The sequence below is a fragment of the Ascaphus truei genome, assembly GCF_040206685.1.
Source record: "Ascaphus truei isolate aAscTru1 chromosome 12 unlocalized genomic scaffold, aAscTru1.hap1 SUPER_12_unloc_5, whole genome shotgun sequence".
Lineage (NCBI taxonomy): Eukaryota > Metazoa > Chordata > Amphibia > Anura > Ascaphidae > Ascaphus > Ascaphus truei.
The window spans coordinates 572501-583013 of NW_027453841.1; the positions used below are offsets into that span (position 1 = coordinate 572501).

At 45.1% G+C, this 10513-nt stretch overlaps 2 protein-coding genes across 2 annotated transcripts; one reads left to right on the top strand and one right to left on the bottom strand.

The window, feature by feature from the left end:
• Positions 1-5613: 5613 nt before the first annotated feature.
• On the top strand, positions 5614-6556 carry LOC142473741 (histone H1-like). Its single transcript, XM_075580777.1, has one exon. It carries the CDS (start codon positions 5649-5651, stop codon positions 6303-6305), a length of 657 nt encoding a protein of 218 aa, XP_075436892.1. The 5' UTR covers positions 5614-5648; the 3' UTR covers positions 6306-6556.
• Positions 6557-6978: 422 nt separating this feature from the next.
• On the bottom strand, positions 6979-7501 carry LOC142473742 (histone H3). The gene has a single exon (XM_075580778.1). It carries the CDS (start codon positions 7451-7453, stop codon positions 7043-7045), a length of 411 nt encoding a protein of 136 aa, XP_075436893.1. The 5' UTR covers positions 7454-7501; the 3' UTR covers positions 6979-7042.
• Positions 7502-10513: the final 3012 nt, after the last annotated feature.

A 10513-nucleotide genomic window follows, 5' to 3' on the forward strand; every position in this document is an offset into this window, starting at 1 on the left:
AACTGCTTGTGGTTCTTTTGCTGGGGCTAGCCTCTCATAGTCGGTAAGCCCTGTTGTTTGGGGACTTTGCCCCAGATTGGGGATACTTGATTGGGATGTGTTGGGGTACTCATCCGCAGATGGTTTAACTGGTCTCCCCGGGAGCACTGGCCCTCATGGGCATCCTCTGCCGTCTTTGCTAAAGCATCTTCGGCACCCGGCTGACCCACATGGCTTGGTGACTTGCAGAGAGTCAACAATTTGGGGTGCTCTCCTAACCGGCATAGTAGCAGGGGTCAGTACCCACTTTTCTTGCTGTGTACTTGGGGGCACACCGTCGTCCGTCATCTTGGCGTCCAGAAGTCAAAGCACCTGTGTGGCACATTCCTAAGCCAGCAAGGTTGCTCTCATGGAGACAGATTCACCGGCAATGTCTCGGTCAATCTCTCGTTCAGCCCCTCTGGCTCATGGCTGACTCAACCTCGGCTCGACTCATGTAGAGTCAGCTTCTGGAAGTACTTGGCTTGCCAGCACTAGGGTTGCCAAGTGTCTTGTCCAAAAATACTGGACACAATGGTGAAAAATGTGGTGTGTGGGGAGGTATGTTATTTATAAATTATCAGACCCCAGGGAGGTACTGGGGCCTCATTTCGGGGTCTGGGATAGGGCAGGAGAAGGTCTGACAAGGTCTCTCAGTATTTAGGTTAACTGTAGGTGATGGTCTGCCATTGCGCCTTGACCCAACATGGCAAACAGAGCCTCACAATTATACGCCATAGTTGGAATGGCAACTGGGGAAAGCCCTGGAGGGTTGAGGTCCGCCTCTGAGATAGTCTTCAGGGTCTCGGTCTCCGGGTGCTTAGCCCCACAAATAGTGGCCACAACCACTACCACATCAGCGTCCCGCCTGCTACACTGAGCTTCCCTGCCTTGCTTCTCCAAGGACATCAGGTAGGATCCGGCTCTCCAGAACTCCCAGCGATGGGCTACAGAAAGTGAATGCCGCCGTCCCACTGAACAGCCTTGTGCTGAAAGGGCTTACCTAGCCCCGCTGGTGGTCTAAGTGGAGCCTTCGCACTGTCACCTGGCTTGCCTACTTGCTGGCAGACATCCCAGGCACGGCCGAATGCCGATAACTCCAGTGATGACTTTAGGACAAAAAGAACATATATTTTTGATAAAGTGCCTTTCTGGCTGCAGTTTTAAATGTACAGGCAGGATGAGGCTTTTTCTACTTGCCTTTGCAATGCAACCAGTAACCACATGTTTTACACCGATGAGCTGGGGGCACTTCCTTCTGCAAACTTCAGAGACTCCCTGTTAGGGCAATGCCTATGGATCTAGGGAAGTGTTGCAAATGAAAGTACCAGAGCCACAAAGTGTGAATTAGCCGGGATGCTCGCTGACCAGGAGATCCTGTTAGTCATCTGGGCTAGTTCACACCTTTGGTCCAACTCCTAGCCTGGGAGAAGCCAGGTAAAAAGGGGAGCACTCATATGGTAGGCAGCCCAGGTGTCAGAGTTGCACAGGCGCTGTATCAACTGGAAATCCCTGTAGTGCCCATCTGCAAACTGGGGGCAAGATGGAGATTGGTGGGATGGAGGTTCCCACGAAGGGGATTGGGCGGGTATGTTATAGATATGCTAGCCGACCCTATATACATGCTCCCTAAGCTATCCCCGTTGTATTTCGTCTCTCTTTTACAATGTGAACAAATTTCCACTTTGCTTCTACAAGCGGATAAGAGCAGCAGCAACGATTCCCTAACGCAACAAGTTAATTACATCAGAACCAAGGACATAACTCTTCTTCAGGATTCCGTTAGTGCTGGGGGTTATCTAACGAACCCCAATGGACCAGAAAGAACTTTGCAATATTCACAGACTTATTGGGCTGGCAATTTACGCCCCTTGCAAAAGGACAGCATTTTAAAAGACAATATTCTGGTGCTTTGTTTTACTTCTGGACATTCTATCCCATTCTCTTCCTCAGTAAGTGTTTTGTCAAGTATATTCTAAGGTTGTCGTGTGTCTGTCTATTAAGGAAATAAATGTCAGTTTATTTTGCTCAACTTGTGTGCTCAATCTATTTCCCTAAATATAAAATTGTTGATACGTTCCGTCCATCGTGACAGTGGCCACACGGCCACAGTTGGAATAGCGTTTCCTTTCCCTTACTCCAGTGCTGGCGGTCAAAAGTCCTAAGGTAGCTGACCCTCCCCAGGCCACCAAACCAGGGGGGAAGAAGTCAAAAACCCAGGGTGTTGAAGTAGAGCCGATGGAGGTTGCCCACGAGGGCCAGTGCTCCTTGTGTAACTGGCTGGGCCACCTGCGTGTTAACTGCCCAAACTACCCCTATCCAGTGTAAGAGGGTATGTCCCATAATACCTCTCTTTCCCACATAGTGTATCTATTATGTAAGTCCCTATTATGTTCAGAGCAGTAACAGGTTAATCTATGAGCCAGTGACCCCCCAGTGAAGGAAGTAAGGTGGTGACTCATGGCCTGTGTAAGCCTATCCAAGATGGGCACAGTCCATGAGCCCGCCCCTTGCAGAGACTTCCAAGTGGGAGTATCTGTAACCCGTAGCTCACTACAAACGAGGCGTGACCGTGGGGCTGAGGTAGGGATTTGTATAGAACGCCAACCACAACAACAAGGGCACATCTACAGAATAGGACAGTCGTACAGGCCGGATCAGGGTAACAGAATACAGGGTAAGTGAGGTACTTGTGAATCTTGGAGTATAGAGCAGCGGATTGTTGGGGTAAGTAGCCAGGGTCAGGGTTGTAGAGCGTAGAGTAGTCGTGGAGCCAAGCAAGGGTCAGTGCAGGAGAGAGTGGCGTCGCCGTGGTTCCAAATCCAGGGTCAGTGCAGGAGAGCATCACAGAATAGTAGTTGCCAAAGCCAAGGTCAGTGCAGGAGAGCATCACAGAGTAGTATCCATGCAGGGTCAGGCAGCAGGGTTCAGGCAGACAGGAACTAGGTGATGAGTGCAGCGTCACACAAACAGAGGTTATGCTCGGCAATGACTGGGAGCTCTGAGAGCATATTTATAGGACCTCCCACCAATGGGAGGCAACCAGGAAGCAGACGTGCGGTACAGGATAGGCTGCTGGATCATGCAGGTGTGTCCTATTACACAGCCAATAGCTACCGCGTCAGAATTTGTGCATGCCCCCCGCAAAACCCGTAGGTGACCTGGTTACGCGCTGTCATTGTGCGCCACGACACCCGCACCGCCATGAGGGCGGAAACCAGAGGCGAGACCCATGGAGATAGAAGAGGGGCGCAACTGCGCCGCAAAACAGCAATATCAGGACAGGGCCGGGTACCAGAAGCAGGACCCGCTGAGGTAGAGGCGGAGTGAGGGGCGTAACCGCGCTGCATGGGGTGATGCCAGGACAGGGGCGGGTCAGAGGGGCGGAGACCGCAGACCACAGGGAAGACCGTGTACCACGCATGCGCGCTGCGCATCAAGACAGGAGGAGCAAGAACGCGCTCCATGCCCAGAGACCGAAGGGGACTGCACAGAACCCGCGCACCGTGCGTAAGTTCCACCCCAGTTTGCCACTCTTGAGTGTTATGGTAGTCCAATGGGCAAGTGAGGGTTAAAGGGGCAGGAGCAGCAGAACAGCGAATCCTCACAGTATCACATTTAGTCAGTCTTGTGCTCGGAGGAGAAGAAAGCACAAGGGCTGTCATTGTTCCCCATCGGGGGAAAGCATGCCCACCCCAGGCTCAGGCCTGGGGACCATTAAGGCTCATGGTGAAAAAAAATAGTGAGCAGGAAAGGGCTAGAAATAAGGTCCGGGGTCCGGCTTTCACTGGGCTAGAGCCAATTGTTTCCCGCAGACCTGGTGGCGCCTTCCCAGCGGGATATTTGGGGCTGACCGGGGGGACCTATTGCAGGGTTGGTCTTGAGCACTTAAGCTGATCCCCTTCCCCCATTTGTGCAGCAGGGCGAGCGCTCATCCTGTGTTTGGCGGCAACGTCACAATACATGTTGTGATTGGTCAAGGGCCCCTGCTCCATGTTAAGGATATCCAGCAGGGGCTATGTAAGGAGTGAGGCCGGTGTAGGGAACCAGACAACCTATGGAGGTGATCGGAGACGCGCTGGCAGGCTTTTAAAAAGTGCTTTGTGTTAAAGAGCACACACAAGCACTGATCTCAGCTGAGAAGCGCCAGAAAAGCCCGGTCAGCGGAGCAAGTGGGAGTTTTACGGAGACACAGCTGAGAGAAGCCAGGCTTTACCTTATTATGTGAGGCTGGCTACCCCAACCGTCACATGTATGTTGTGTGTTTTCTGGCTTGCCAGAATAAACTTTTGTTTATTCAACTAGTGTGTCATTCGGGAGAAGGAGTGGCTCAGTGAGTAAACACTGAGTAAAACACACTGGCATTGAGAGTGAGTTTGAAGCCTGGTTCAACTCCTAGTGTCAACTACTTGTGACCTTGGGCAAGTCATTTTATCTCCCTGTGTCTCTGGCTCCAACAAAATAGATTGTAAGCTCCACGGGGCAGGGACTGTGTCTGCAAAATGTCCCTGTAAAGTGCTACATAAAACTAGCAGCGCTATACAAGAACGTACTATTATTTTTATTATTATTATTATTTTCTGGTGATAGTGATCCTGATGTAAAGATGTTAAAAGTTCTGGTCTCTGGTGACAATGGTCACAAAACATGTCAGTTCCTATACATAGTGCTAATAGTGACATTACATAGTTATGTAACACACAGGGTGATAAATAACCTAATCTTCCATTAATATCACATACTCATTTTTTTGTAACCCACAGATAAACATATTTTTAACACTTCCCAATTGTATTATAAAGCTTAAACAAAATAGTTGTTTGATTATTACATTATTAAAATATATTTACTGTCATTCACATGATGTGTATGTTACTATGATTGTTTTTAGAAAACATAATGTTACATACATATCATTATAAACTATTCATTTGCAGAACAGATGGAATACAAAACTTTTCGAATCTCCCATTTAATAACCAATATTCATAACTGACAATGGAATAATACAGAGCTTAGTACCGGGGAAATGGAACAACATGAAATAGCAATGTACACTGCACAGGAATTATTGTGCTACTTGTACATATATAGTGAATCCCGAGACCATGTTTATATATTTATATGCACATTATTTTAAACTGATACTGTAGAATAATATGTCCGTAGTGTCACTGTATGAGGATGGAGGTTGCACATTTAGTCTGAGCAAAGTAAAAGTGACAGAAATAGACAGATATGAATGAAATCTGGCAAATCCCGGGCTACAGAGCCGAACTTTCACCCATTATTCCTAATTGTGTTTGTACTTTCCCAGCAGAAAAATGATACAGCAGTGAAGAGAATATAATTCCTTATAAATTGCATGCAAGAAGGGGGGATGTGAGTAATAATTAGGGGATAAAATGCCCTTTTCTTGCAGCCTCAGAAACACAAAGTCAGAGCAGTGTTTGTGATCCGGGAGGATGAGAGTCAGGGGCGGGGCTTAGTGATTATACCCAATGAAAGAGAAGCTCACTCCGATAACTAACCAATCACAGAGCAGCAGGCTCTCTATATAAGTCCCGGCAGGTCCCCGCCCCCAGTATAACTTTCTGTCAGTGTGTTGGGGGATTTTACCTGCAGCTGCAATGGCCGAGACCGCTCCTGCTCCTCCTCCTCCAGCTGAAAGCGCCGCCAAGAAGAAGCAGCCGAAGAAAGCGGCCGGAGCCTCGAAAAGCCGCCCAGCAAAGTCCGGTCCCAGCGTGTCCGACCTGATAGTGAGAGCTGTGTCCGCCTCTAAGGAGCGCAGCGGGGTCTCCCTGTCCGCTCTGAAGAAGGCTCTGGCTGCAGGAGGCTACGATGTGGAGAAGAATAACAGCCGCCTGAAGATGGCTCTCAAGGGCTTGGTGAGCAAGGAAACCCTGATCCAGCTGAAAGGGAGCGGAGCCTCCGGATCGTTCAAGCTGAATAAGAAGCAGCTGGAGAGCAAGGAGAAGGCGGCCAAGAAAAAGGAAGCGGGGAAACCCAAGAAGCCAGTGGCAAAGAAACCCGCCAAGTCCCCCAAGAAACCCAAAAAGGCTCCGGCGGGAGTGAAGAAAAGCCCCAAAAAGGTCAAGAAACCGGCGGCCGCCAAGAAGCCAGCAAAAAGCCCAAAGAAGTCTAAAGCTGCCAAGCCCAGGAAGGCTGTGAAGAGCCCGGCGGCTAAAAAGGCTGCGAAGCCAAAAGCTGCTAAGAGTCCAGCTAAGGCCAAGGCAGCCAAACCCAAAGCAGCAAAGCCCAAGAGGGCGGCAGCTCCTAAGAAGTGAGACCGACAACTTCAGCCTCTTACAAACACAAAGGCTCTTTTAAGAGCCACCACAACCCCACATAGAGAGCTGTGCACATAATGTGTAACTGGGAATGTTTCTCCAACTTATCCCATGCAGGGGTTTGTGTTACACTGCCAGAGCACAAGTGTATATGAATAGATACTGCGAGCACTGTAAGGTGCATGTGTAAGTTTGTAGTCCCTAACCTATTTCACGAATAAATGTTTCTCAGACAAACTGACATATTAGGTGACATTATGGTTTTGTTTGTGTCTACATAATATTCACATACACGATTTATATAAAATTAAAAAAGTGTTGTTTACATCAGAACGTATTTATCACCATGTTATTAAAAAAAGTGTTTACATCACATTGAAAGCATCAAGCAAATGCTATTCCATAACACTTCAGTTTGATCACCAGTGGCACATGGGAGGGGGGACATTTACATGTTTGTCTTTACGTGCAGCCATATACAGCATGAAATGGTGACTATGCATGCAAGTCTATATATCACATGACAAAGAATACACAAATATTGAAGGTGCGTTTATCTAAATTGTCACACATCAAGTACATATGTTGGTACAATGATAACACACTTCTTTCATTCTCTATATTGAGATCAGTATCCGTGTGTTAATATTGATCAGGCAATTTCATTGAAAATGTGGTGGCTCTTAAAAGAGCCTTTGTTTTTGGGGTGTAAATGAAGTCAGGGTGCAGCCGGCCTAAGCTCTCTCCCCTCTGATCCTGCGGGCCAGCTGGATGTCCTTGGGCATGATGGTGACCCTCTTGGCGTGGATAGCGCACAGGTTGGTGTCCTCGAAGAGCCCCACCAGATAAGCCTCGCTGGCCTCCTGCAGAGCCATGACAGCCGAGCTCTGGAAGCGCAGGTCAGTCTTGAAGTCCTGGGCGATCTCCCGGACCAGGCGCTGGAAGGGCAGCTTGCGGATGAGCAGCTCGGTGGACTTCTGGTAGCGGCGGATCTCCCTGAGAGCCACAGTACCGGGCCGGTAACGGTGAGGCTTCTTCACTCCGCCGGTGGCCGGTGCGCTCTTCCTGGCAGCCTTGGTCGCTAGCTGCTTACGGGGAGCCTTCCCTCCGGTGGATTTCCGGGCGGTCTGCTTGGTCCGGGCCATCCTGTGCTGCTGTGTCAGTGCGCGTCTCCGGTCAGGAACTAATAAAGAAAAAAAACGCTGCAGCTGCGTATTTATGGATGCAGGTCGCTGTGATTGGCTGCTTTGGTCCCGCCCTTCGCTCTGATTGGTTCTGTGAAAGCCGTTGCGATGTTCAAAAATCCCGCCTCAGACCGATATCGTCCTAATAAAGTTATTATTTATTTAGTGCTTGTAAGTGGGACAATTAAAAAGATTTAATGTGATAACATTAGTGTTTGCACAGATACAGCACAGAGCTCTCTGACATGGAACATGTACTTATACCAAGTATTCAAATGATCTTTAATCGGTGAAATGTAATATGAGGGGTTTTCTTTCCCAGATCATTGCTTCAATGGGACTTTCTTGGTTCCTCTTCTTCTAATGTTCACATTGTGTTATTATTATAAACCCGAACACAGAGGCACAAAGAAGCGGAACCGCGCGGCTCGTTTCCTTAATGCCTGCAGTTCCCAGAGCACCACACGGTGGCAGTGCTGCGCTATAAATGGGGCTTCCCTAAATGTCTTCTCGCTGTCACTGCTCTGTGTGATCTGATCAGCTCCTAACCGGGCTCTTTGGCTTCCCTCTAATGCTCCAGTCACAGTAGTTTGCTTTTAATTAAAATACCAAGTCTGTATATGTGTATACACAATGTGTTATAGTTTAAGCACAAATTAAATATTCCATAATGTATTGTGTATTTTCTAAATAAAGATGAACATCTGATGTTAGAGTAATATAACTAGACTGAACAGGGGCCTGTATTTAAAGATATCTATTAAACGTATCCTCATTCCTTATTTATTGAACTATATCACTGCATATGAAATATTAAAATTACCAATGTAAATACACACTATCTAATACATTTAAACAGAAGCTGAACTATATCAAGACTTGTTTTTTATTTTTCAGATACAATATTAGCATATAAGATGACTATTTAATTATGCATTAATTGTTGCTGTGTTTTTGCATCTTTTTTCCAATGCTTGTCAAACTATTTCACCATTTAGGCAGATCTGGATAAGGATATATTTCCATTGTTTCAATATGTTTTTTTTTATTATTAATTAATGCATCTTCTCATACTGTTCATTCTTTTTTAAACTATAGATTTCTTATGTATCCTGAATAAGTCAGTTAGTTATTTGTAACTACAAATTGAAGAGATATTTTCCCCAAAGCTGCACTCAATATCCCATTCTTAATAAGCCTTCACTTTTAATACCTGTCACACTATTACTATGAACAAACATTACACATGAACCTACCAATCATTACTTTAAGTGGTGAAGAGAAAAACAGTTGTTTTTTTCCAATAGTTCACCTCCTCTAATTAATATATTATCTATAACGTATCCAATGCTGTTTTGTTCTTTTATTATTTATAGATAAAATGCATTACATATGCATTGGAATCAATACATTCAATACTCTAATTTTTTGGAGACCATATTTTTTTTCCCCACAGAAATAAGTAAAATAAAATTAATACGTTGTTTGTGACAACCTCAGTGAATTAAATCTAACATATAATAATAATAATAATAATAATAATAATAATAATAATAATAATAATAATAATAATAATAACAACAATAACATTATTATTATTATTATTATTATTATTATTATTATTATTATTATTATTATTATTATTATTATTATTATGTGCCTAAACCAACATGGTGATTACTTTTACCTAAACAGGTGCTCAAGCGACCACGTTAATAACACTAGTGTGATCATTTTCTATGCAAATAACTACTTAGTGCTCAAATGTGTCACAATCTCCACTAACCAATCCTACTAAGTAACTATCTCCTATACAATTGCTATCATTAGCTACTCTTACAAACTAGTGTAACAGTGATATATGTTGCAACCAATCTACAATAATAATCTCAGGGGGAAGGTATCTCTCTAAATTGAAAACATTCAGTGTTTGATTCAATGTATCAATCTGCATACCTTTCTACTCTCCTCTGTAGAGGAAATATTGTATATAGTATATTGTCTGTAACCTGGCAAATCACCATTATCTTGTGTTATACCATGTTTCCACTGCAGCTATGGATTCTGGGAAATAAACACACATATATGCATACAGTGTCACCTTTAACTTAATATCCATATTAACATGATCTCCTATAAGCATAGTTCTGCCTTATTATACTGAATTTTTTTGCACAGCTTGCTACATATCGTATAACTTCCATCATGTTTAAAATATAGTTTATATTTCTAAAACATATTTTAGTATGTCTTTGAATATCTGTAATCTAAACAGCTGTTAGATTGTTTTGTGAAATGTAAATGAAGGGAGAGAATGAAAAGCCTGAAAAGCTCCAGCCTCATTGTATTGTATGGGGGCTATGCACTAAGCTCAATGGGTTTGTGTTCTAATGTTAAAAAATAGCATGTCCGTTAAAAAGTGAGGCCGGGGACGCGTTTCACTAAGGCCTTGAGCCCATTTTTTAACGTATGTGCTCAAAACACCCACAGCGTACGTGTTGCTTTTTTCCCCCCTGCTAGCATTCTTAAACTTCCCATACACTAGCTGATAGAAAAAAAAGCTGCATGTAACATTTGCATGGTGATATGCCATCTCCATGCAAGGCTGTTACACAAGCGATCGTACACTAATTAAAATCATTTTAATAATAGTGTACATGAGCAGGGGGTCTCCGGAGCTGAACCGCATTGGTTTCAGGTCCGAGGACCCCCTACTTCAGGAGATACAGGCCCCGTTATGGGGTGCCGGTATCCCCTGCAGCATTTAAATGTCCCGGTCACGTGACGTGGAAGCTTGAAACTGCAGGGGATACCGGCACCCCATAAAGGTGCCTGTATCTCAGGAAGCAGGGGGTCACCGGACATAAAACCAATGCGGGTCAGCTCCGGAGACCACCTGCACATCTACACTATGAAACACATGTATATTAAAAAAAGATTTAACAAACATCAATACACGACTCTCCGCCCAAACCCATACAGTACAGTAATGTGCAAAATAACTATTATCCACATATGGAT